This window comes from Columba livia, chromosome 9 (assembly GCF_036013475.1).
Source record: "Columba livia isolate bColLiv1 breed racing homer chromosome 9, bColLiv1.pat.W.v2, whole genome shotgun sequence".
NCBI classification, from domain to species: domain Eukaryota; kingdom Metazoa; phylum Chordata; class Aves; order Columbiformes; family Columbidae; genus Columba; species Columba livia.
In genome coordinates, this window is record NC_088610.1 from 23978746 (window position 1) to 24006210 (window position 27465).

General features: G+C 41.6%; 2 protein-coding genes across 8 annotated transcripts in view; one reads left to right on the plus strand and one right to left on the minus strand.

Annotated features, from left to right (window-relative positions):
- The window catches only part of FAM168B (family with sequence similarity 168 member B), a 305947-nt gene that overhangs the window by 247747 nt on the left and 30735 nt on the right, over positions 1 to 27465 (plus strand). For both annotated transcript variants that reach the window (XM_021297424.2, XM_005509600.3), the window contains one exon: positions 8115 to 8192. The gene's annotated coding sequence lies outside the window, so the exon portion shown is untranslated. The remainder of the gene's footprint in view (positions 1 to 8114; positions 8193 to 27465) is intronic.
- Positions 27 to 13949, minus strand: PLEKHB2 (pleckstrin homology domain containing B2). 6 transcript variants are annotated; one of them, XM_065074261.1, is made up of 8 exons: positions 13852 to 13949; positions 10371 to 10418; positions 9709 to 9861; positions 8827 to 8929; positions 7865 to 7904; positions 5352 to 5441; positions 4114 to 4228; positions 27 to 2240 (listed from the first exon to the last, which is right to left on the minus strand). In XM_065074261.1, exons 2-8 carry the CDS (start codon positions 10405 to 10407, stop codon positions 2104 to 2106), a joined length of 675 nt encoding a protein of 224 aa, XP_064930333.1. In that variant the 5' UTR covers positions 10408 to 10418; positions 13852 to 13949; the 3' UTR covers positions 27 to 2103. The 6 variants fall into 6 exon arrangements, with proteins under 6 accessions (XP_064930333.1, XP_064930332.1, XP_064930336.1 ...); XM_065074260.1 differs by having other exon boundaries at positions 13748 to 13904; XM_065074264.1 differs by lacking the exon at positions 13852 to 13949 and adding an exon at positions 13648 to 13681.

The window sequence follows — 27465 nt, forward strand, 5'->3', positions numbered from 1 at the left end:
GTTATGAAATTCAAAAGAAATCACAGTGGTATTCAATTGTTTTATTCTCTCCCACCCCTGATAAGTTAATATCCTACAGGAAGAAGAGGAGATGGAGACATTCTGCAGAACTACTTGTATTGCAAAGGACAAACTAAACAGGACTACAGACTTGTAATCAGCTTCAAGGTTATCTCAAGGCTTAAAAAGGGTAGAAATGTTTGTTCACTTAAGTTCCAGACAATCACCATCTCTTTCTGAACTCAAGGGTATCAGGCCTCTAAGAGAACTTCAGTAGTGTACTCCAATCCCTTTTGGTTTAGACTAGCAATAGGAAACTTTTGCTTTAGTCCACTTCTGAATCTACAACAAGTCCTTTCAGTACATACCATTGGCAAAACATATGCAGCTTGTATTAATCTGTGAACGAACATCCATGCACATTGATGTACAGAAATGAGCCATAGTTTCTTGAAGTTTACATTCCCTGTATTAGGCCCAATCTTAGTAATGCAGCCAGGATTACATCTGTCTCTTTACTTACAATGATTGCAGTTTGTGGAGTTGGTCCTAAGAGTCATGAAAGCTTAGTGCTTCCCCTGGCTGCTGCCCAAACTATTGTCCGAGACCTCTATTGCTGAAACCCCATGAACCTTAAGGAAATTAACCTACTTTTGAATGAAAATATAAGAAAGACTTAACATATTAAAACACTATGAATACAGGAAGCTAAAAGTGGAAGTATAAAAAATAAGTCCTCTTACTAAAAAGAAATCAACTTAGGCACCCTGCCTATTTTACCTGAATAAGAAAGCATGTGCATTTTTTCAGAGCTCTCTTTACCCTGCCAACCACAGCTCAGCAATGGTTATAACAGAATAAAGTAACTGGTCCCGTAACACACATAACAGTTGCACTCCAGGTTACAGCCTATAGCACAGCACTCCACAGGAGCACGTCAGTCAGGCTCCTTGGAGTGTTTTCCTTAACAAGTCATGGAGGGAGAAAAGACCTGCTGAATGTGAGGGGGAAGTGTGCATAGACCAAACCCAGGTTCAGCTGTGCTCAAAACTAATTGCCAATAATGAACCTGGTTCAGGAAACCTTGGAGGCTACGAGGCGGACACTATCCCAGCCATGGCAAGGAAGCTGATGCCAAAGTGCCTCTTCAAGGTTTACTTGTGCTGTTTGTCTCCCCCCTCTTGACTGTTACTGCCTGCAGAGGGATCCCGGTATGCCCAACAGCACAAGGGTTGTCCAAGTTAGTTCTCCTGCAGAGTGATGGCAGTAATTAGCAGAGACACTAGGCAATGGCCTTTTCCTCAGCAATGCAGTTGTTACAGTGTCTCAGGCAACTGTTCTACAGACAAGGAAGACCACTTGCAAAGTTAACAATCCATTACTTCCATCTGGAGAAGAGTGATTCAGGATAAAGAGGGAGGTGGAACAACAAACATTGGCCTTCCTTGCCACTGGTCATTCACATTTCTGGGAGAATAAAAACTGAGGAGTGCTGCTGCTTCCTAGCAGTTTGTTTATACATTCTCAAGAACAACTTCCCCTGGATGGTGTGAGAGACAGGTATAGGACTCCATCTAAGAAAATATACTACCATCTGCAGGCAAGTTTGAAAACAAAAAAATCCTCAAGCATGGCAGGCTGCTTGCCAAGGAGTTTCTGCTGAGCTCTGTGTTTGTCCAGGGAATGTTTAGAAGCCAGTGTTACACATATACTAATGCAAGGCTCCTGTAAATCTGCTATTTGGACCAGATTTTAGACCCCCCAAAAAAATCCATTTGTTCTATAGTGCTTACAGTAACAGTCTATTCATAAATCTAGTGACTGCTACCATGTTACATTGGTGCTCATGCTGATCCTTATCAGTACAAATCCTTGTAACTTCAAACATTAAAACAGAATTCAAGAGCAACACATGCCATCTCCAACCACTTAACTAAACAGTGCCTTTAAACTCTCCTTAGGACAGTTAAGAATCAGTTATTAAGATGTCACTACTGAAAAATAACTATTGCATTTCTTAAAGTTTAACAGTAAACAACATTGCCAATATGTTATTGCACACAATAAAGGTTTTTGGAACTACAAAGACAAAGAATGGGTAATCTAGAAGACCCAGAATAACGATCCCAGAGCCATTCCAGTTGCTGCTCCAGCAAGCATGCCCAGTGCAAGATCTCCATCGCTGTCACGGTAACGCTCTCGAATGATGACATGGTTCGCAGGGGGCTGGCCATAAGGTCCTAGGTAATAGAATATTGTTAAGCTGGGGCAAAAGAAACGTGTATCTTAACACCGTACATTGTGATTTCAAAACGTGCCCATTCTTTCACCCTTGTTGAACACTAAGATGATGTCAGCTACAAAGGCAGAATGCATCTCTGCTTTGGATTCAGCCTCCGCATTTATTAAATAAATCCAGAGGCCTAGCAACTCTTTTAACCTTGTAATAGTTTAATATCTGGGAGAACAGCTCATCAAAATGTAAAGCTGAACATTGTTCTGCATTTATATTAGCAAAGAACCTATTAATTACTTGTATCATTCTATCAAACAGTTAGTGGATTTAATCCAAGAAATGGGTCTAAAAATAGATTCAACCTTGAAGTTAAGGCAAATAAAGTCTTTGGCAGCTCTTAAGCCAGGGGTTTGTCAGAAACTATGTATCAGTTATTTACAATTACTGCCTTCACATCCCGGACTGATCTGTTGTGTGGTGACAGTTACATTTCTTCTGAGATGAAGACTGGTCTAGTAGGAAGTAACTAACATAAAGCTCAAGAACCACCAATTGTACAAGATCCACCAGTGTTGTTTTCTGACTTAGCTCCTACCTGCAAAGCAAACATAAAAGTATAGCTTTCCCTTCCAGACATTTCAGGAAGATTAAGTTTTCTTGAAAATATTGCAACGTTTTTTATAGCAGATACTGAAGTAATCCTACTAATACAACTAGAAGAGGCTCTCACTGACTCTCAATGATGCATGACAGGAAAGTTCAGGAGAAGGATTATGTCAATTCAAAGAATAAGCAATGAAGCGAAATATACAGGGGTTAAGGTAGGGGTGGACTTGACCCCTAAGATTTGGTTGCAGTAAACCTAGTGAAGGAAAACATAGAGGCTTGGTTACTATGCCCAACCTATAACACACTGGATTTGCAAACTGTTTAGAGAGTTACTGTTTAATGCTGCATTTTTATCACACAGGTTTCTGAGGCTTGATTTCTAAGGCCTACTGGTAGTTTTTAAAAATGGCTCTTGGGACTTTGAACAAGCTGCTGCTTTTCAGCTGCAGAGAACCAACAGAACCCACCTTCCTCTGTGTTTGCATAGATACGATCTCTATCTTAGGTCCTCTTTAACTTGGATGAGGAAAGCTGTAAAAGCTTTAGGCTGAGACACCTCCATTGTAACAAAAAATTGAAAAATCAAATGGAAAAAAAAATCTCCCTCAAAACTGAAAAAAATTCAGATAATGAACAATTAGTAAGTTAAATCTTCTGATTTCTATTACCCGCACTACTCTAAAGCCGCTCTTTTATTGGGATTGAAAGCTATACAAACCTGAACAGAGCAATAGAAGACTTCACAAGGCTGAACATACTGCCTTACAGCAATTTGAGCACATGGGGTAGGAACCAGTTACTACCATGCTTTGGGAGTGGATTTACCTTTGAAACCTGCATTTAATTCTGAGGCCATAGCTGAATATCAGCATTGAAATATTTAAGCTAGGTGTATGAGCAACAGATGAATTAAAAGCTCCATTGATGCCCAGTATGGAGTACTGAATCAATCTTGGTCTGGCCCTTCTTTCTTTAGAAAACACACTTACTGTAGTTAAAGAGTTCTGTGTGCTTCAGAAAGAGTTTATGAAGTAATTTAAATATGTTGGCATCACACTGGAAGGTGAAATAACACAAATTTCACTGCATTCATTTTGTTGTGAAAGGGTAAGGGGACTTGGTTCCAGTTACAGGTCAGGTTTCTTTCTGTCACTCTGCTGCACAGGAGTGGTGGGTGGTAAAGAGAAATTATTAACAGAATTAAAGTCAGAAAGATTGACTCAAATAGCTTCTATAGGATGGTGAAAGATATTATTGATGCCAATTACCTTGGTATGGATACTGATAGGGAACAGCATAAGCTTGTCCATTGGAGGCGTAGAAGACTTGAGGCCTAGCAGGGGGACATGCACCATTGTACTGATCATAGCCATAGCCATAAACCTGGTGAAATGAAAAATGTCTGTCACAAAAATATTCTTTGCTGTGTATCCAATTACACACTTTGTTCAATTCTCCCTCATTTCTAATGCAGTCAAAGTTTCACAAAAATATCCAGTCTGTACTGATATAGTCTACTACCTGGAATGGATTTACAACAGCTGCTTGAAAAAAGTTCTCCTCAGCACCTTCCTAGATGGTGAATGGCAGAATCAGGGCCTGGCTCATCAGGCAGAGCCACAGCAGCCCTCCCAGCCTCTCCTCTCTGCCCTCATGCCAACAGCAGCTCTCTGGATAGCTTGGAAGTGTCAGATAGGCAGAAGCTGATCCCGAGAAACTCCAACTAACTTACCACTAGCACACTGCAAGTAAACGTCACATTCAGGACAAATACTCTGTAGCCATGTGTTTTGGAAGGAATTTTGTTCTCCAGAAGAGGAGGCATACTGCTCCCAGTACCACATTTAGTTCTTAACAGCTGTTTCTAACAGCGAGGGGCTGGAGCAGAGCACTTATAGTGCAACAAGTAATAATACCCCAAACTATCCTTTTGTGTATCACTGCACGTGAGTCAGAACATCCAGAAATCCCTGAGGCATACTGGTTTTGCCCCAATGCTGCTCCTTCTCCCCTGCAAAAGAAGTGTGCATCCAGCAGCTACAGTTACTGTGTTGCTATGACAGTTATATACAACAAAATCCTTATGTGTAAGAAGTGACAGCTCCAGTCATTAAATTCTATTTTTAAAACTCCTGATTTTATATCCTTCCAGTGCTTACACAATGTGAAAGTGTAGTCACACCTGCTTATGTTAAAAGCTGCGTGGCCAACATTTTTCAAGATTAACCAAATAACTTCTGCCCTGTCTTTAAGGGGCTTTCTTTTCCAGGTTCACTGAGCAGACATCCCTTTATTTACCTTCAAACCAAATTTGCCTCATCTTTTTCAAAGGAAATCCATATCTCAAATAGGAGTGAACAGATTGTGCCTTACTCTCCTTTTGTACAAACCTTAAAGCTGGACCTAACTGTGAAACACAGTGCTTTGGGAGCACAGTCTGGCCACTAGAAGGATGGCCACTTCTGCTACCTCACTTATTTTAATGCTTCCTGACTGCAATTCTTACCTCAGGTGATGGTGTGGCATAAGCTGTATATGGTGGTGGTGCTGAGGAAATGGCTGTCTCATCATACATCACATCAGATCCCACGTAGCCCTAAACACCATGGAAAGGGAGCAGTTATCAACTTTTCCTACAGACAGTTAGAGTAGTGCAAGGATTAAATCTTAATGATGCCAAAGAAAGACTAACCTTTAGACATGCTGCATGTTAAGAAAGCAGTGAGTACCTTATAAAACACTGCAAAAAGAAACTGTGGAAAAAGACCTGGGAGAATATAAATGCCTGGTCAACCACAGGAAGGAGTCATAAAATTTCTTACCTGTTTGTGCGCACACACACATACATAGGTGTATGTGCAAGTACACCGACTCCTTCCATCATTTCATAGTCTCGGTTTTATAAATTACCCTCTATTTCCAGATAAAAAGGTCTTCACAACTAAGCTAGCTGCCTCCTGGCACGCTCGAGTGGTATCACCAAGTTCTGGCAAGAGCAGGTAAAGGAGACAAATGCAGTAGCCCAAAGTGGCACCCGAACATTTCAGAACACTGTCACAATTCTTAGCCACCTCTCGCTTCTGGTTGTAAGGAGACTTAAAAAAAAATACAAGAAAAGAGGTTTAACTATGAGGATTTGGGGGGCTTGGTTGTTTTTAGGGAATTAATTTGCAAATGCCACCTGTAATTCTCATCCTTTTTGAAGGCAGCCACAAGGGAAAGGTGATAACTTACTTGCATCCGTCTACAAGGAGCTCTCAAAGATAATTAAGATTTGTTACAGTAGGCTTGTGTTCTTGGCCTCAATATCAGAAATCTACCGAGATGCTCTTAGTGCCCTATCACAAGAAAAAAATCTCCGTTTTTAAAACTTACAAGACAACATTTTAATAGCTCAATAGAGAGAGAATGTTCCTATTGTCTCTTGTACCTGGACTGGTGAAAGACTTTTGAGGGCATACTATGGCTATATCCCAGGTCAAGCTTGTGATGGAGATTCTAAGGATTGCTTGAAATGCACTGCTGAAAGCACTAAATGAAGAGGCAGGTACTTCCACCACCTGATAAAAAGTCCAGCAAATCCTCACATCTTAGCAGTAAGTGTACTCGGTTGTGTTACAGGGAACTCTGTACAGACATGAGACAAAATGCAAATGGCTATAAGGGACATAGTACTCAAAGCGAGAGTGGTCACCCTGCTATTCCAGTAACATTATGAGGCACTGCTGGATGCTCCATATTTTTGAAAGCTCTATCAGGCACCTACAGATGGAATCAAACCCAGTTACCCAGTTAGTTCAAGTCCTTGTTGGAGACCACTAGTAGGTCTGGAAAGTGCTAATTTATTATACTATTTGTGCAGAGAGCTACTTGCCCTGCTCTCAGTAGCAGAGGTCTGCCTTGGATGACAAAGCTGATGCACTGGTAAGTTCTGTATGCCATCTAGCAGGGCTGGCAGCTGAGTGTCAGACACATGAAAAGCAGCAGCTCCTACCTCCTGAAACCAGGAGTCACTGTCTCACATATAAGGAAGATAAAGCCCCCCAAACTAGAGCAGACAGACCGTGAGTGTTTTGTCCTCTGTCTGAGAACAGTTCCTTCACTTCTCATTTAACACCATGAAGCAGCATAGCATGGCTGCAGTCAGAGGCAATCGTCCAGGGTAGTTTTGCTATGACAAGTGTTTGCTTTGGGTATCTACAGATCTAAGTTATATATGACAGATGCCTCCGTACAGTGGCAATGTTAATGTGACCCATCAAAAACTGAGATAAGCTTCTAGAAAAATAAGTATTTCCACATGAAATGGAAACATCTCAGGTTGGTTCAGTGTAGCCATCTAAGGAAAGCTAGTGCTGAAGGGTACTCTGGAAGGCAGTCTGGAGGAAAAACGAATTCAAAATACCCACAAGAGGATGTATTTGGTTCCCCTAAGATACAGTTCTCTAGAGAACTCCAGGACTTAGATTCCTGACCTTTTCAGTCTCCACACCTAGCATGCAGAGGTAATACACTCCTCCTTGGCATGCCTGCACTCCCCTCCAAGCATCTCTTGCTCCTCCCCTAGTCTCTGCTGAGAAGCATCCCACAATGTAAAAGATGTACATTAACAAACAGCTTTGTTGCAATAAGCTGCTTCTACCACTGCACCTGGTAGGCACAAACACTAGGAGTGGAACGTGCATTTTTATTAGTTGTAGAAGACATACTTTTTGCCCAGAGCCTCAGTGCCCACTTCCCTTACAGGCCAGCTTCCCAAATATTCACTTCCATCCAAAGAAATGATTCCATGAAATCATTCACTTCAACCCAGCATGCATTGCTTGGACTTAGCTGCAAGGATGATGTGCTGTTGATCCAGAGAATCACTCTTCTCCCCACTCACAAGCATCTTACCATCATACTCATGACCCTGTTTTCTCTAGCAGAGAATGATGGAACATCATTTCAGAAGTAAACTGCTGAACTACACATAACAGTGATGTGTTGATTCTCTGTCAGTATAGGTAGTACACTTACTGTGTTTGTTCTGGCATCCTGGAGAGCAATTTTCCATGCCCTGCAAAAAACAACATATATTGTTAGTGGAACACTGATAAAAAGTGATGTAACTTTTTCTTTTTAGGACTATGAAAAAACCAAGGTTAGCAACCGGAGGTACTGCAGGAGCAGAGTTTAAGATACGGCATATGCCGAAGTCTAATGATACACTAAAATGAATGCACAAAGGTGTTACACCAAGATTGAGAAATAATTCCTTTATTTGCAGAGCTGAAAAGGAATGAGAAGGAACACAAGAAGGAACAGGCGTGGTTCTGAAGGTCCTCATTGCAAGCACGACAACCAGGTAATGTGCAGCCATGCTCGGGATAAGGAAATAGGAGGAGATGCATGAGGGAAGTTGTATCTTCTGCCTGAACAGCTGCATCTGTGCTGACTAGAGAATGTGGGTCTTGACGCTATTACAGTTTGAACAGAAGGTACATATAGTTCACATAGGCACTCCCATGCCATATGGCTGGGAGCATGCTCGATGCATCACGCTTATTGGCAAACACTGATGATAAAAGTTATCTAACTGTGCATAGCCAACCTCAGTTGAGAGTTCACAATAATGGAGTATTATTCCTTTTACTACTGATTAGGATGTCCTTGGGCTATGCATGGTCATGTACTACTTGAAGAATGGGAAAAGTGACAAAAAATCTGTTCAGCAAATATTGCATTTACCATAATAATAAGATTCTCCTCCTCACTCTTCAGTGTTTTCAGTGACTTAACATGCAGTTAGTTTGCATGAGCTAGACAACTTCTTATATGAGAGCCATATTTTTTGTCACCGAAAGCCTGCTTTTACTTGCTTGAAAATTTTTGTAAAACATGTTTCTGAAAGTCTGAAGGGTGGAAAATTAGGGAGAGAGAGAAAAACAAAGATAAAGAGAGGAAGAGGCAGCAAAACAAATATACTCTGGCAGACTTACAGGCAGTCATCTGCACTCTCTGCACAGAGGTTGACTGTCTTCCCATCACGGCAAACAATCTGCAGTAGACAGTCTCTCTGCTTCCCCTCTGGAGGCTGAAAATCTGAGTCAGAAAAAAGAGATGAGTTATGAAATATCTATAAGCAGAATTTCATGATCACATTTACAAGGGAGCCAATTATGCAAAAGTCTGGACAAAATAAACTAGGGCCAGTTGTATCTGCTTTCCATGTCATCAGAACAAATTACAGAAAGAAATAACCTCTTCTCGCTCTTTAGAGTATCCTGGAAGTACGTACCTCTAAGCATAATTTCTAAGAAATGCAAGTGTCTTACAGCAGAATCTGTAATCTGTAACCGATCCACACTTAGCAATAAGTTCTCTGCAACACTTGGGTCATTCTCTTTTGTCAGCTTCAAGTGCAGTTCTAACAAATGCTAGAAGTGAACTTAATGATACTCAAAAAAAACGTGCTGAGGTTTCCTATTTCTAGTCCTGCCTCTCGCTCCAGCCAGCACTATAACTACAACAGTCATGCTCTATAATCAGATACACAAGTCTAGTGTGAACGTCCCATTCCCGTGTGCATGCCTGCCACCTGCATATTATGGCCACTGTCCTCACTGAGTTTCAAACAAAAGTACTGAATGAACCCTAGCCTTATCTATCCCATGGTGATACCACACCATGGTTATCTGTAAGGGAACTGAGTAGTTGGTGGAGTTGAGGTTATTTGTGGTGAGCAGGGGCAGTGTTTTGGGGTTTTTTTAACAATAATGAAGTCACATGTTTACGCTCTACTGTTGTAATTGGTATGCTGGGCAGGCAGTGAAGTTGTAAAGAATCTCTGAATACACAAATCCTGAAGGTTTCATTATTACCTCGACATTCATTCCCCACTCTGAGGTTGATGCAATGGATTCGCATGTGGATTTTATCTTCTATATCATGGCGATTTTGATCATCATAGAATATTAAGCGGCCATCAGACCACAGGTCAAACCAGTTCTTCTTCCAACGCCGTAAAATAGTACCTTAAAAATCAGACAGTCACTTTTAATGGCACATATTGGGAAGTATTTATGTCCTAGAGTTAATAAAAAATAAACCCAGAAATCCTTTACAGTTGCCTCAGACATTCTGAGGTGCCAAGCAAAATCCTGCAGTTCAACATCCCCACTTCAGAACATTACAGAATTGGGTTCTATATTTTACCTAGTATTCAAAGTCACAACTGGGTTTATTTTAAGTGCATAACCTGGTGCTTTAGTTCTAACTTGCTGCAAGAACAAGCAGAGGGCATGACTAATTGAAGACATTAAGATATATCTGTTTCCCACCACTATACACAAAGGGTCACATGCAAATGCTGTCATAACAGGTCATTTTGTGAAGTGTCCTAAAGGTTAAACAACAAACAAACAAACAGCCCACAGAGCTAGAGACTTGTTTTAGAAAAGACCTGGGAATGACTAAGTTGCTCTATTGTTTTTTTAAGTCAGACACAGTGGGGAGAAAAGGAGGTGAAATGCCCGTGACTTACTTTGCCGGAGCAGCCATCCGCTCTTCACAAATGCCATTGTTGCTTAATCTAGTGGACGGAGAGGAAGAAGAGGGGGAGAAAAGCAGTTTTCAGTATTTCACAATAATACATTAGAAAGAGGCATCTCAATGTGTATTATCATATGTTATAACTCTGTGTACCCAGCTAGTATTGCAGAGTCAACATACATCTCAGCTGAAGATATTCAGTAAGGCACAACTAAACAAACGGAACAAATATGCAATTGTAGCAATCCACTTTTAAGCTTAACTGGAAAACACAAGTTTACAGCTACCACCTTTGCAACATGAGCAAGAGATGGACTGGAGTGACTGCTTCCTGACTCACCGCCAGTTCCTTTCAAAGTTCTTCTCTTGACATATGTATGCTTCCTGTATTCTGCGCTCTCAAGTTACTGAGCACTCTGTTTCTGTACTTCCTCTTCTGTTCTTTTTTTTTCATTCACTGGCTCAAAGTCTAGCCAGAACAAAAGCTGAAACAGTTTAATCTTAAACAAGAAGGCGAAAGCTGGTTTTATGACTAGTATTTCTTCCAAATCATCACTAGCTCTCTCCAAGAAGAACTGAAATAAGTTAAGTCCATAAAGTGAGATTCTTATTTCTCCTCAACTTTTAAATGAAGCTTGAAATGGCATGGGAAGGACCCTGCATTAAATTCAAGTTATCAGACATGACATTAAGCACTCAGCCACTGCACTCTGGTTTATGAGCATCCTAAAGAAAAGAGATCAACCACAGGATATGTTGGAGGATGAGGTTTTATTTTATAGCATAATGGTGTTCTGCCTATTGTTCTAAAAGGGACTAATAAAAACATAACTATCTGGATGTAACTGAGCTAGAAAAGCAAGAACAGAAGCATTTAAAGCCTCCCTTGAGAAGGCTGCCTTTTTTAGAAAATTATTTGTGGGGCTTGTAAGCCAATATGAGAGACACATACTTAAACCTACCAGATAACATTCTACTTGTAGCAGCATAAGAAGAGGGGAGGGGAAGCTGGCATAGCAGATTTGATAGAGGAACTCCTCCCAGACAAGGAATGTGTCTAAAGCTTGGAGAGAGGGAGGAAGAGAGTTTTGTTATCTTCTAGTAAAATATAAAGTTAGTAAGGACCCACTTATTTTCTGATAGGTGTATAGGTGTACATCTATCAGGTGTTACTTGTAGCTATGTCCTCTTCCCAGAATTGGACAAATTCTGTAACACTGAAGACTATAGCCAGCAGGATTTCATATTTAAGGAATGCCACATCCAGCCCAGGCTTGGGTGTGATGGTGAGAACCACCTGCAGGTAAAGTTTAAACTCCAAGATAAACATCTTAAACTTGACTTTTGGACCAGCTTGATGGAAAAACAAATATTTAGCTGACAGCCCACTGAAAGGGAGTGTCAAACTCATAGCCTGCTTTAATCCTTGTCACCAGGTCCTGCTGTGAGGTCTAAGCATGCTGTTGACACCTGTCTACAGAGGGAGAGCTTCAGAAATAGAGGCCAATTTATTCTTCCTATGTAACAAAGCAGTACCAGGGAGCTCATTCTCCCATCACCCCAGTATATGCTTCTTTCCTCCTAGATTCTCCTTTACAATGAAATAGTCTTCTTGTTCTTCATTTTCAGAGGAAGGGGTCTCTCCAATTGTGCTTCTGTGCCTTCCAGTTTGCCCACTAAGGTGAAATCACTGTATATTTCCAGGGGCTTTTTAATAGTCTAAAAGCCAATAAAGAACTTGCATGAACTTCAGTTCTGTTGCAAGTGCTAGATTAGGCCACTGAATGTTTGTTGCTCCCTTTAAACCTAATCTGTTACACAACAGCGTAATTAGATTTAACTTAGACACATCAAGAGGAAGAAATGAAGAAGAAAACATTTCTCTTGACAAATTAAGCTTTGCCTGTCATTACAGAATGCCTCACAGTCGAAGTCTCACAGCTATCTAGGGCTACAATAGCAAAAGAGGCTTCAACAGCTCTTCAGCACCTCGCATGTAATCCCAGATACAACAACTACATTTTCCCAACATAGAATTTAAGTGCCCAAAACTTCAGCTCTGGAGAGAGAGCAAGGAACAGTCTGTTAGCACTGAAGTAGGAGGTGCAAAAACAATTACATATTCTTCTTTGGTCCTTTTTAAGCACACTCACTTGAAGTCCTATACAGTATTCACAATCAACCCACATTATCTTTAAAAGAGTAGTTATAGAGCTAGAAGGTAGCCTGGCAAGATCAGCTGCACTGAGTAGTATTTGTTTGTGAAGCTAGCTCAGTGAAACCAACATGAAAAATGGGATTTAAGCAAAGATAAATAAATTTCTTTTATCACCAGCCTCAACAGAAGTTCCTTGGTGTCTGAAATCTAGAAGCAGCAGCACCCTAAACTGAACACAAGAGCAAATGCAGCAAAGGGGAGAGGCTACTGCTTCCGGCTCCTTGGAATAACAGTTTTCATTTCTTTGCACAGAATAGTCATGTGGAATATCCAACAGTCTATTCCAGATGACTTCTCATTCTCAAACCCAGTTGGTTGGTGGGAAAAGCAAACTTCAAAACTAATCAAATGTTTCTTCCTGCAGCTTGTAATTACTAGAGCAATTTAGATTAATGCCGTCAAAGTAGCAATGAACCCAATTCTGCAGTCCACGTAGATGGAAGGGCCTTGGTGACACAGACCTAACTACAGAGCTGAGTCCCAGGTGACCAGCTGTGCCCACAGACACCTCACTCATACTGTATTCCCAAGACTTCAGGTACAGAACTCTACAAAGCTCACAAGAGTGTTCAAGTGTAACCCTATTTTCCTCCCTCCACCTTAAAACAAAGCAAGTTTTTTATTTTTGGAATTTTCTGACTCTGCAACTAGCTATGTGCAGGCCTTTTTTTCCACGCAGCTGTGTGTATTTAATCCAATGCCTAGTTCTACTGAGAGATGTTGCTCTCGGTTCAAACCTGTCCATATGTAAGCGAGTCGGTGTCAGGCACAGGCGATTTGTAGAAGCACCATCCCACCTTTTCCTCTCCCAGCGGGGACAGCTACCCCGACAGCCCTGCCAGGGCCCAGCTGGCCCGGGCTCGGTCCCTCGCTGCTGCCGGCCGCTGCGTCAGCCCGCCCGCGGCCCCGCCCGGCCAAGGCAGAGCGGCGGCTCCGCTGCCCGCGCTCCCCCGCCGCCCGCACGCTCGTTCCCCGGCACCCCGCAGCGGGCCGGGCACGGCTGGCTCGCCCCGCAGAGTCCCCGAGCGCTGCCCTGAACGCTCCGTCTCACCGTCCGCGCACACGGCAGCCGTGAGCCAGCGCTCCGCCGGGGGGGGGGGCCCTTCCGGACCTGGCAGCTGCGGGCCCGGCCTGCCCCGCGGCCCGCTTACCTGCGCTGACCGCCGGGCCTTGTAGGGCCGCCGCACAGAGCCGTGCCCCCACCCTCCCGGCTCCGCCGCCGTGCCCCGGCCGTGGAGGGCGCCGCCGCACCCACCTGCCGCCGCCGGCCCCGCTCCCGCTGCCGGCCCGCTCCGCCGGAGGGCAGCGCCAGCCCGGCCTGACGTCAGCCCGCCGCGCCGCCCGCTGGCCGCACGGCCCGGGCTCCCCCCAGCACCGAGGCCGAGGCCTTGCGGGACGGGACGCGCCACTTGGCCTGGAACCTCCGCGGCGTTTGGTGGGAACGTCCCTGTTCGGATCCCTGTGCGGGATGGTCACCTGGTTACAGTTAATGTCCTTCTCCTCCAAGACGTGTAGGTTCTCGGAATTTTAAATGCATCTCCTGCACAGGTTAGCACTTGGCTCAGTGTCAGCCCCGTCACACTAAGACACTTAAGCATTTTTCTTTTCTTTTCTTCCTATCTTATTTATGATTATGAAAGGGACATCTTCTGATCTCATGCCATGGAACTACAACAGAGAATGACAGAGTCACTTTGTTCAAGCAGTCACACGAGTGTTTGAGGCTAGAAAAGGCCAGCTAGTCTGTGACCTCTTAAATAAAACAACCAGAAACTGCATCTTGGTGATTTTTGCATTACAACTCCAAACTCTATTTGAACCAGTGCTGCCTACACATTGCAAAGTCTGAACTGATGGAGAACACACTATGTCACTAGTTAATTCTCTTCACAATTCAAATTGTCTTTTCCATTTCTAACCCAAAATATGTGCGATAGTTGCAGTTTAAAATGAGGAAAACCTCTTAAGGAGATGTAATATTTCCTCTGATTGATTGAAGCTCCTATTAGAACTTTTCCCAGGCTCATCTTTTTGTTTTAAGACTGGGCAATACAGAAATGGTACTCATCATAGTTACAACTTCACTTACTGTTAACAAGCTCCTAGACTTCCTCCTACCCATCTATTCTCTCTCCTGGATCACAACAGCAATTCTAACTAGAAATTGCATAGAAAGCCTGTGATAGTGTAATTCATGGCTGTAATGTAGTCCATGCTTTGATATCGCTTTGAAGTACCATAAAAGTGGTGAGGGCAGAACAGGAGGGAAAAAGATCATCTGTCTGTGAACAGAAACAACCAGTAAACGGGATTTGTGTAGATCTGTTTATGGACGAGTCTTTTCTCTGAGGCTAAAGCTGTTCACCTTTCATTGCTGAAAAGTATTTTCAGAAACTTAGGGGTATCGGATTAGAGGTGGAAGGTAACACAGTATTTAGACTGCGGAGCAAGCACTTCTAGAACAAAAAATATTCCTCTTGAGGAATTGGGAGCCTCATCAGATCCAATCCCTGGCGAGCAGTCACTAAGGGACAGCTGCCTTTTTGGCATGTATTCAAAGTGTTGGCTGTCTGGATTCATATAAAGCTTTAGTTTTCAGATTAGGTTTAAAACCATTTTAAAATTAATTGAGAAACTGTCGTGGTGTTTCCTGAATGAACTATCTCCATGGGCACAGAATATGAAGCTTCTGTTTAGTAGCTGTTTGAGACCCATGTCCTACACTATGTTGACCTTGGAAACTCAGGGCTGTGAACCCAGAGTGAGGGCCATTGCCATGGAAGTCCTGTGCCACACAGGTCCTGTCTAAGAGTGCCCAACAGAGGCACAGATCCAGGAAACAACACACCTTTGGTCTGCCAGAAACTCAAGTGTATGCTGGAAACACATGCAAATACATATTAGGCTTATCATCCCATTAAATTCTGAAATGTTTTGAATTAAATATATTGAGCTCTGCATTTGCTGATCAAACTTTCATCAGGAAGTTTCTAATGAACTGTGCTGCATGAGTCTTAGGCCTTAGCAAAAGAACTAGAATATTTAGATGAATACTATTATAAACATGGGTCATTTTCAAATTGCTTGCCAGTGAAGTGTGGAAGTGACGGCTTTTGTTGACATTTTCAGCCTATTCATAATTGCACCTTCAGTGTGGTCGCATTCAAAGCACAGTGTAAGACTCATCCCTCACTAGTAACTTTAAAAAAATGTTTGGAATGCCTCAGTTACTAAATCCTCTTTTTTTTACCCCCATAGTTGTCCTGAATCAAAGAAACCAAGACTGAAGTTCAACTTGCCAGTTGTAGTTACAGCATACCTGTTAAAATCAATTGGAATTCTTTGTCATAAAGCAGCTGACATAATGTGTCTCTTCAATATATGCTAAATTTTGACTGCCACCACCGTGTTTGAATTTTCATAGTCATTTGAGGGTCTTCATAGATTTTTTTCATGTGCTGCTGAAATTTAAATTTCAAATTACCTACTTTGGTTCATAAAATATAATTTTACTGTAAAACAAGCATTTCATTAATGATAAACAAAATCTTTTAAACAAAATACATACAAACATTATTAAGTGCTATAATTAATGCTATTAATACTATTATAACACAACAGTGCTCAACTGAGCTAAAAAAAATCACATTAAGAATCAGCATTGCTTGCAGGTTAATGAAAAGTATTAATAAATTGACCAAACAACTCTGGTTGCAACAGAAAGACCAGGAGAGCTGCTGCTGGAGAACACCTGCATAAGGAATTAAAAGAACTAGGACTCCAAAGTTATTATATGCTTATTACTGTATTTATTAGTTTTTCAGAGCTTCAATATGAAGGTTATGGGCAACTTGAAACTAGTTAGGCATTATGTGAGAACAGCAGAGCAGAAGATAGGGCCAAAACTAAAGCAGGTTTGATTAAGTGTTTGTGCAACTAACCAACTTGGTGATAGTTCATACCTAGCCTATAAAGTTTCCCTGGTGAGAGGGAGATGGAAAAGAACATAGTTTGAGTTTTCCAGAAGGTTGTATTGCCTTAGCCCTGTACATAACAGTCTCAAACGGAAAGGTAAATCATAGACTTGGACAAAAATCTTTATCTAGGCTGCCCTAACATACTTCCTTCTCTCCAGTGGAAAAGACCATTCCTCTGGGTAATTGACCTGCACCCAGGATTAAAATTCCTTGGAACATTTTACCTGCAAAAATGAATCTGTGTGATCAGGTTTTGTCACATTGTCGTGTGAGATGAGTGTCTGCTTATCAACTGAAGAGGGTTCTTGTGGTGTTGTACAGAGGTCCTGGGCAGGACTGCAGCATGCAGGCAGTGCAGGACAACTACCATCCGGACAGGTCTCCTAACAGGAGTATTGTTTTAACTTGTGAAGGGCCCAGATTTTTAAGTTTATTTGGGTTTTGTTCCAGTCAAATTTGCAAAACATAATGTATCCGTGTAACAAATCTGGAACACAAAGTTTGCTTGCAGACTGCACAAAGGTTCTGCTCCAGCTGAATGTAGCTAGTACGAAGATGGCAGCAGCACAGACTGTATCACTGCCAGCAGCCAGGCTCCCAGGGATGGTGGAGGCATATGGTGATTGAAGACAAACAGGAAGGGCTGTGCTGCTTGTCTTCTCAGCTCTCGTTAGCCTTGAGAGCTGGATTTTGCGAAAGTCGATGTGAGCAACAATCTACTGTGTTGATAGAACAGATAAGCATTTTCAGAGCAATTCAAGTACTTAGACACTTGTGTCTTAGGAAAATCTGTGGGCTAAGACTTCAGAATTGAGAGAGAAGCCTAAATGTCTTTTGAAAATGGGACTTGCCTTTAAGCAGAACAATGCCAGATTAGCTCGAACATACTGATAGCAAGGCTGAGAGACTTGCCCAGGTGCATGAGAAGAGTGTGGCAGAGATGGGGATGCTCCTTGACCAGTAGCTGAGAACATGCTTCCTCTCATCTGCCTCCTTTTGGCCTGTGGGTTGTGTAGCACTCCAGACAGCTCTGTCTGCTTCTGCAATGAAGCGATCTCTTGAGACACTTACTCCAGAGGAAACAGTATGGAGAGTTACATGCGGAACCGATGCCGTCTGCAGCTTCCTGGTGTGAGGCCTGTGTAGCTCTCCAGGCAGCAGATTGCAGAGTACACCGAGAACAACAGACAAACAAAAAGTCCAGCCAAAAGCTGAGGAACTTTCTGGGTGAGACTCTGGTGATTTCATTGTCAGCTTATGTTGTTCAGATCTGATTAAAAACAAACTGGCAGGAGGAAGACCACGTGCTTCTCCAACATCTCTGCAGGTCATGCCACTGTTAGCGATGTAGCCTGTTTGGCAGGGACAGAGTTTTGGCCTTCACTTTTATTTGTAGGCAGTTTTGAAAAGCACAGGATTATCAGGGATGGGCTAGGTCATTTGCAACTTACAGAAAAGTTCCTGTCTCATCACAGCCATTCTGAAGAGGAAGAGGAAAAAAGCTTGTACAACACATCTCTATTTTCCACTCATAACTGTGTTTGGGCCTGATAGCCAGCCAGCATCAGTGGAATTGTTTCCTCTGAATTATCTGGGCTCTGACTCTCACCTTCCATTTACATTTGCTGTACTATTCCATTAGCACTTAAAAACAGTGCTATGTGCACAAAGGAGAGGATTTATACTCAGAGCCAAAAGCAAGACAAGGCAAGGGAAGAGGCAGAGATCAAAAGAGTAGTTGCACTCAATTTTCACTGAAGGGACTAAAGCATAGGGACAATAAGACTTAAACACAGTCACTTAGAAAATCTGTGTCAAAGTGGTGAAACAGACCTACATTGCCAAGCCACCATATATTTGCATTCCCTCATCAGACTGCTGTAGCCTAATAGCCACCCCCATAGAAGCTCCTGATCTATATTCTAGTCTCTTTAAACCTAGGTGAGAAAGCTTCAGTTACATGTTGCTTGTTAGTGAAGACTTGGTTTTAGGGCAGGAGTTGACTTCGGAAGAACTATTGATGAGGGAGCATCTGGTTTGCCTAATTTCATTCTTGAAGCTCAAAGCAACTGATAAGTTAAAAATCAAATACCTCATCTTGCTCTGAAGACCCTGCTCTTTGTTGTCTTCAAGTCCATATTGAGCCTGCCCTCTTAAACCCAGCCTGCCAAACAATGGAATCAGTGGAAATCATTATGTCTTCAGAAGGGTTTTCATTAGGCCCCGTATTTTTTTCCTTCTGTTCCAGCAGTCAGACATTAAAATAACTTTTCACGAAGTGGAGGATGACTGCCTGTTGTTTCTTGGGAGTTACTGTGCTGTGTACTAGCTACACTGGAATTTATAGGACTTGTTTGTGTTTGACTTCGGCTTTTTATAGGAACAGACTCCAATATCTGCATCTCCCAGAAGCTCTGCATGCCTTTTGATTGAGCAGCAGGAGCTCTGGACAAGGGTATTGCTTCTTGACTAAGAGTGTTTTATTTCTACAGCTGAGCGCTGCTATGCAGTCTTAAGGTAATCTGTTTTTTTTCCAAGTGAAAATAGAAAATCTGACTGCTACTTTTCAGAAACAGTCCTGAAAAAGGGCCAGTGCATTCTACACACCCAAATCCAGGTACTCGGAATTCTTTCCTAAGAATAATTTCTGCCAGGCTCTATATTCCCACAGAGATCCTCTGACCACGTGGCAGTAATAGGGCTGCCACACAGTGTAGTGCCATTTGTTGTTGCTAAGACAATCCAGAAGCAAATTATCTCCCACCAGAAAAGGTCAGCGTGGAAGTGTGCCTCGGAAGTGTGTCTCTTCATCTACTCCTTGGTATTTAGGTCCCTTGAATGATCATTCTCACTTAATTGTAATTCTTTTCAAACCTCCACGCTATCACTTCTAGGACTGAATATTTATCTTTCAGACATGGACATTGAAGCGGAAATTTTTTAGACACGTGGGCTGCAAGAGGAAGAATTCAGCACCAAGCATCTGCATTGAGCTTGCAGAGTTAGTTGAACTAAGAAACATCTCTTCTCTCTCTCACCACTAATACAATAACAGAACAGTACTGCAGAGTCTGACATCTTAAACATTGCTAAGATGATCATATTGGATTTGAGTCAGGGCAGAAATGTGATCTCCTTTTGTTTCCTTACTGTGTCAGGTCTGGAAGTGTTTGCAGGTTGCTATAAAATACTGTCAAAGTGAAAACTGTGAAGATTTCCATTTGAAGCACTGAAGCAGTTTCCCATATGTTAATGCGTTGGGCCAGCACTGAAGCAGTTAGCCCTAAATTAGAATGTAATGAAAAATATTACAGACAATGCCTGTTTGTGCAGTAGTTGATGAATCTAGAGAGGATAATGCTCTCCATGTTGTGTGTTCTTTGTATATGCAAAAGCTTAAGAGACAATTACTTGACAATTTCTATGTACCTTGCAGAAAGCATTCACCAGAAACCAGTGATGGGAACAATCAAGCTCCAGGCATGGAGCCAGTATGCAACTGATTTTTGCAGTGTGTGGATCAATTGCTGAAAACCTCATCTATATAAAACAGGCTTTCGAGCACACACTAAAAGCTCTTTACATGACTTGCTCCATGATCTGACAACAACCAGAAATGGAAAGTTCTACTGTTGTTTGTATCCCAGTAACTACACAGGCTTGGGCATCTCTGTGCTCTGTCAGAGGCAGCCCTTCCTCCTATAGCTTATCATTTAACAGACACAGTACAAAAAGGGTTAATACAACCCATCTCTGAGACCAACTCACCAGATAAGGTGCTGTTTATTTATTTTGAACAGGTTGATAAGTAGGCTCCAATGCACAAAGCTGTTTTCCAAAACCATTCAAGCAAAAAAAGCAGAGTGATTTCAGGGACTGTGCTTTCACTGTTGTTTTATTGCCAGCAGTGTCTGTATTTCAAGGTGCACCGTCTGGTTTCCAGCTCTGCAATAACATTCAGCTAGCATCCATGTCTTCAAAGAAATTATTTCAGCCCCAAGAGTTAAGGCAATATTTTGAACATTCTTTGTTCAAATGTCACTCAACTCTGAAAAGCTACAAGCCTTCAGAAAAATGTAAGATCTGTGAGACGTGAATTCTTCCTGCTGTTTCATGTGGCACCCTACACAATGGGTTTTGGTCTCAGCTAGGCCCCACTTTTAAGTGAGAGAAAAAATTATTGCAGAACAGGCTTTTACAAAATTTAAGGTGTATCAAGAGAGCACGTGTTCCCTCAGAATTAGCACAGTTTGAGATCTAGTAGTCCTAATTTGGTGTATAAAAGGTGTCTGCTTCAGGCATTAACTTTGCTGGAACTGTTCATATTGACAGGCATCTATGCTGAATCAAAGCATTAGGCCAGTGCAGTAAAAAAAAATATCCCCAGCCCTCACGTTCATCACGGCATTTGACACCTCAGAGGCTTGGAGCCCACAAAGGATCTCCATATAGAAGATCCAAGCAGCCATTCATTCTTGTTTCTTCCACAGCATTTGAAACAAACACATTAAGATACCATCTGTACATCTGCTCTAACCTTTCTGGAGTTCTAAGGTGTTTGTATCTAGCCAGATCAAGCTTTAAAATAATAGTCTATCTCTAAATAATATTCCTGGCATGAGAGAACCTGAAAGCCCTTGAGCTGGTGTTGGGATTCTTGCATGGCAGAGAAAGTACGGGGTGTTCCAAAAGGCTGGTGTCTGCCTTGCATTGCGGGCTTGCTATCTTGTGAATGTCTGAGGCTGGGGGCTGTTTGTGCGCTGGGAGAAGCAGCCGACAGGAATTAGTTGAAACTCTCTGTCCCCTCTTTGAAGTGGTAAGAGTTTCATTCATGGGTGGTTCATGGTTGCAGAGATATAGTGATTCCAAACTAGGCCCATCTTTTTGAAACATGCTGTATACTGCTGAAATTAGTTCCATCTTTTTGAAACATTCTGTATTGTAACTGGTGGTTTTGATGCAGTGGCATAGTGAGTAATTCCTGAAATTAACTGCTTATGCTCATGGGTCATTCTTTAAAGTTTTTTATTCTAAGTGGGGCAGCTTTCTGGAAGATATGCTGTAAAGGTGAAGGAAAACATGCTGCACATATGGGTGAGAGTATAGTGAACTCAGTGTGTGGAAGTTCAGATTAACTCAGTGTGCTTTTGGCTTCAAACTCAATGAGTCAATGAAGATAATTGCTAATTTGATTTCTGAATCCCTTCATAGTGCTATTTGCTTTGCCAGCCACTGAGCCACTGTAATGTGATGATTCCACTGCTGACAGAGCCTAAATGAAGCCAGACAGCTTACAATGTGTAATAGGATTCCCTGGAAGCTTCCTGTGCCAGTTTGTATGTTTAGAAGTTCAAATTTGCAAATTTATTAGGTGACTAAAGAAGCAGTTAGGAATCAATTTTATAAATAATCTAAGGAAGTCTATCATCTTGCTTCTTAACTTTCTGAGGCACTTTTCAAATTCTTCTATGGTACCAATTCATCCCATCAAGCTTCAGACACTGGGACAAAGATGTAGTTACTTTAGATTCCCCCTATAATATCCAGAAGACAGAAAGGCATCTCCAAGGAGTGCTTCCACCCATCTTGATTTCTGTCACTCTTTAAGGGTGCCATTATCTCTCCATTGAATAGACATAAACCCTAGAGTGGCCCTTCTCCCAGTTTAGGGGTACAAGAGGCCTACCACTAAGTAAAAAAAAAAATGGGTCTAGGGTTTCTCACTGTATCTTGGAAGTGTTTTGAAAATGTGGTCCAAGATGACTTCTTCTTTGAGAAGTGCAGAGCAGGGGGGTTCATGCGTTCACTTTCACACAAAGAGAACATTGGCATCGACTTAAATAGCAGCTCTAACACTCACTATTGCTCACCTGAGGCGGCTGCACTGCGTAGGAGTAGTCATTTTTCAAAGGCTTGCTTAAAGATCCATTAGCTCTTTCCTTGAGTATAGTACTCTCATTAATATTGCAATAGCACTGAGCTCCACCTCATACCTAAATAACACTTGTCCCGTTAAAAAGCATAGGTACTTTAAAAAAATCCTGAAAGACAGTAATATTACCCTTAAAATGCACATAAGCAGGTGATGACAGCACGTTTTCTTTGTCTGAGTCTAGCATGCTTTCCTTTTCCTGAGTTGAATTCCCTAGCACTTGCACACTGTAATAATCATTCATGCAAACTTCTGTCCTTGAGGGCCGGCTGCTGTTGTTTCCAAGTTCTACTGCTAATTGACTTGCAGGCTTCTCTTTGTTTTTATCCATTGAACCTCTGTATGTCATTAATGCTCTCACCTCTGTATGTCATTAATGCTCTAACCCCCAGCCTTCATGCTTTGAATCCAAAAGCAGATCATGACAGAAAGAGCTGTAAATTAGATGACCCACAGCAATGCCCTTTCCTTATGAGACAGTAAAAAGCATGCCCAATAATTTACTTAGGAACTTGACAGTTTTCTTTTATACTTCATTCACGGAGCATGCGTAGGAATAAAACACATCATCTCCACGTGTAAGACAACAGAAATACAACACAGATGTCAGGTTTTACAAATGGATTTTTTTCTCATTTACATCCATGCACTTGCCCTCGGCAAAACTTTCCTTGGCCTCCTGGGAGCCCTTTGCTTTCACACAAAATGGAGGCAAAAATGATGCCAAGTTGAAATAAGACTCCTATTTTGTTCTTGTGTCAAAAGACTGCCAGCTAGGGAAGAAGAGGGTGTTCCTGGTGTCACTCTTTATACGATGAAGCTAAAGAAAAAATCATCACTGCTGGAATCATCTCTGCCAGCCTCAGCTGAGAGGACTGGCAAGGGGTGAGGTACATGCTGAAGGGATGGAGACAGTAGCCTGATTATTTTCATGTCAGTGATACACTGAGTGCACTCAGTCTACCAGGGAATAAACAGAGCTTTCAAGGGGATGGGGACAGCTGAGGAGAATACTCTCTTGATTTACATCTTCCAGCACTCCTGTCACATGCATAAGTGCTATGAAAGCAGTATGTGTATGGAAGATGCTTATTGCAGCTGCAGAGACATTATTGATTTCTTTAAAAACTCGGTTTCACGGAAAGAATAGATCCAATGTAACAAAGCCCATCATGACTCACTTGTGCAGAGAAGGGTTCTCACTCTGGGAGCTATTGTTACGAGCCAGCAGTACTTCAAAATGCCTGACTGCTTATCTAAATAGAAAACTTGTGGAAAGACAACCCTCAAAGGATATGCAGTCTACCAATACATGCTTATCAGTACTTTGTCCATATTGGCTTTGGACTTGTTTGAAAGTAATTGTTTAGGGGAGTAATTGACTATTTTGTTTCCATATTTTGGTTCATTTTAAAACCTCTACCCACTTTAAGCTCTGGTTCATCAAAGCCCAGCAAGGTGCCCCATGTCTGTAACATGAGGGCAGTTTTCATTCTCTGTTCACCGTCCAGCCCTCGCTGTCTGCCCAGCCGATGCCCAGCTGTGCTCTACGGAGAGCAGCTGCTCCAGGGCAGGCAGGGGAAGGAGAGGGCAGCTGGCCGTGGTCACAGGGCTCCTAGAACAGGACCTGATTGATTGCAGCATGAACCAAGAACAGTGTGGCTGAAGCCACTATGTCTGTCATGAGGACCTTGCTTTTGACGGTTTTGTTTTGTTCTTCATCTTTGCTGCTGAAAGCCTCTGCTTTGGCAGAGAAAAAAATCCGTGACATGGAGGTCAGGCAGCTGAATTGGGAAGAAAGTGCAGGGGAAATTCCGTGGATCTGATCAGACTTGTGTATCAAGAGGTTGTTTAGATAGGGCATATCTGGCATTTTCTGGAAACTTGCGGAAATGCAGTGAGCTCACAATACTAAGAATTACTAACTTGCTTGGGGTTTTTTTGTTGTTGTTTGTTTGGGGGTTTTGTTTGTTTTGTATTGGTTTGTTTGGATTTTTTTTTTTAACAGAATTGAAATTTATCAGAGATGCTTCATAGCTTTGTCCTATGTTTCCTTGAAGGTATGGGTTACCTGAGGGAAGAAGGATATTAGAAAGAACACTAGACATAATCCAGTTTAGAAGAGCTTTGTACAGTCATTAAGAAACACAAAATAACACAGATACCACAACAAGCATTGTTCCTGTGCCAAAATGCAGAACTCTGAATGGCAAGGCAATACAGAAAGCTGTGAGTACCACATTGGATGCATTCCTCTGCATTACGTATTTTCATGGAATTCATTGCCTTCCATTTCGTAGTAACCTGTTTACACAAGTTAAATGATTGTGAATCACACTTCCGTCAATATGTGGTGCTACCGGCTTTTCTTTAGTTGAATCGTTTCTGCCTATCAAAAGAGATGTGTCTTACTGTTGTGTGGTGAAGCTGATATTTCTAACAATTTTTGTGACTAGATGATACCTCTCCAACTGATAGTAGGAAAAGAAAGTGAAATCGGCTCATCTAAAGTTCAGTGTCCAACCTTACAATTTTAGAAAGCTGACTTCATAGGAAGAGATCAGCTGTTAAATTCTGTAGACTACCTATGCTGCAAATAAAATTTTATTAGAGATAGGCAGGGGTGAACACCTACCATTAATCCACCAGTAAAGCAATTATGATCCAGCAAACAAAGAGTTCCCTAATCCAGCATTCAATTTATGGAATTCAGGTAGTACTTTCATACTGAGACCAGTTTACAAAATCCAGATTCTTTAGAAAAAGAAACTGGTGTCAGAAAGTCATGAAGAATTTAAAGTCAAGGTCTCAACAGAAAGCAGCACTTGCTAATAAACACATTCAGTGTTAAGCTGTGCAAGCTATGAGAGCACCAAACATTTGCAGGCAAGTGTGGAGGATTACATCTTTTTGCAGAAGTTTGCTAAAAACAGCAGCATGTACCTAGCCTGAAAAAAACAAACCAACCAAAACCAAACCAACCTACCAAACAAACCAGCATTACATACTCCAGAGGCTTAAAAAAAGCATAAAAAATGTTGGTTGATATATAAGACTTCTTGTTGCTAATTGAAGACTTCACCCATTTGTTATTCACATGAAGCCTCTTGAAAAGCAGTGATGTTCTGTTCTTATCTTGAAAATGTGATGTATTTTACTCGCTGGAATTAATTGTATTCTAGGCACTTCTTAGATCCATAGCTGTAGGAAGAGTTTCTGCTTGAGATTTTTAACGTATCTGCTAGCAAATTCAGAAATTGGAATGCAAAATCCAGAGCACTGTGAAGATTTGAAATAGTCTTAATTTTATGTGGTAGTTTAACATCACATATCAGAGAATGCAGTTGAAAACACTGCTTAAATCAAGATAAGCAATACAGTAATTTTATTAATGTCTTATGGATCAGTCTCAGTGAAGTGTCACTTTTTGCTTATTCATTAAACAGAGCCACAATGCAAACCAGCATATTGTAAATGAAGACATCAACTGAGAACTGTATTTTCCTGTGGCAGAGGGCTATGAAAGATGAGCTATTTCACTACATGTAGCCTAACTTCATTGTAAAAGTGTTTTCTGGACCTGAACAAATATTTGGTTAATGAGGGTGCTAGCCACAACAGGATGTCATGATTCGCAGCATCAGAATAATTAAAAATATCCCTATTGAATGGCATCTTAATATATAGTATTTGCCTAGATATTACTTAACAAGTAAGAGAAAAGCAATGCAGAACATTGTATGGGGCACTATGCTTACCTGATAAAGGTTGTGTCTGGATCAGATAGCATGAGATTGGTAATTAAAAATGAGAGAGAGGCTACCAATTTGGTGGGGCAGCCTTTGCAATGAAAAGTGAAATGTACTAAATGTTGCCCAAACTAGACATAGCTAAATTCCATTTCCCTGTGCTTACTCACATCTTCACGGTTGTGGTGAGCCTTGTGACTAATGTCTACTTAAAAATGAAATAATTGACTCTTGCTGTAGGGATTGGTATTACAGGAACAGAGGCTTATCTGTGCAGTATAGGGGCCTGGCAGTATAGGAGACTGAAGAAAGTTTTAGGTACAGGCTTGGTAGAGAGTGAACACAAGGAAGAACTGTTTAATCATTTTTAGTGACGATCAAGTTCTCCTAATCCTAATAAAGTTCTGACAATAGTTTTTGAAGAAACCAGTTCTCTGTAGGGCCTTACTATTGTCACAGCAGTGTCAGCATTTGGCTGGATTACTTGAACTTTCCTAGCAGAATATATTGATAGGCAAGTGGAAATCACTGGTGAGCATTATCACACGGGAGGTGCAGAGAGTACTGAATGTTCATTTTCTCTTTAGGGTACCATGGAAATGTCTGGCAGATAATTACCATTTGCTTTTCTACAATAACTACTCAACACTTCTGTCTTTGCCATTATAAGCACTTGGACTGGGAACTGTCACGCTGAATTTATTAATCTTAGTAGATGTTTCTGCTTTGAAGTGCTTCAAATGTGTATTTGAGTGAGACAGGTATCTATCAGAGCAGAAGCACAGAATCATTACCATCCAAAAGTGTTTTAGTGCCGTGTCTCACTGTTAGTAATTTTAATAATTTGGAATAACTTTAAAAATACTGTGAAAGGTGACAAAGCCAAAGGGCATTCAGCTGTCAAACAGCACAGCTTTTGGAAAGGAGTTTGTCCCCCAAAAGAAGAAAAATAACAAGTTGTGGAGTTTTGCAAATGGTATTTCTTTCCATATAGCAAGAACAACACTTCTTCCCAATGAAATACTTAAGAATTGCAGATGATGTAAATTGGACTCTGTGTGTCCATATAAAATGAACTACTAGCTTGTGAGCTGGTGTATATAACAAAAGGAACAAACTTATTGTATGAAAGAAGATACAGTAGTATCAAAGAAACATCTTAACATTTCAGTGTACATCCACATGCCTGCTGGTGTTGGCCTGCTGTACTT

Coding starts and splice junctions, on each gene's coding strand:
- PLEKHB2 (XM_065074261.1), bottom strand. CDS start 10,407: ATGGCATTTGTGAAGAGCGGATGGCTGCTCCGGCAAA. Junction 7,905..8,826: donor GAGAGTGCAGATGACTGCCT/GTAAGTCTGCCA, acceptor TGTTTTTTGCAG/GGCATGGAAAATTGCTCTCC. Junction 2,241..4,113: donor CTATCAGTATCCATACCAAG/GTAATTGGCATC, acceptor TCTATTACCTAG/GACCTTATGGCCAGCCCCCT.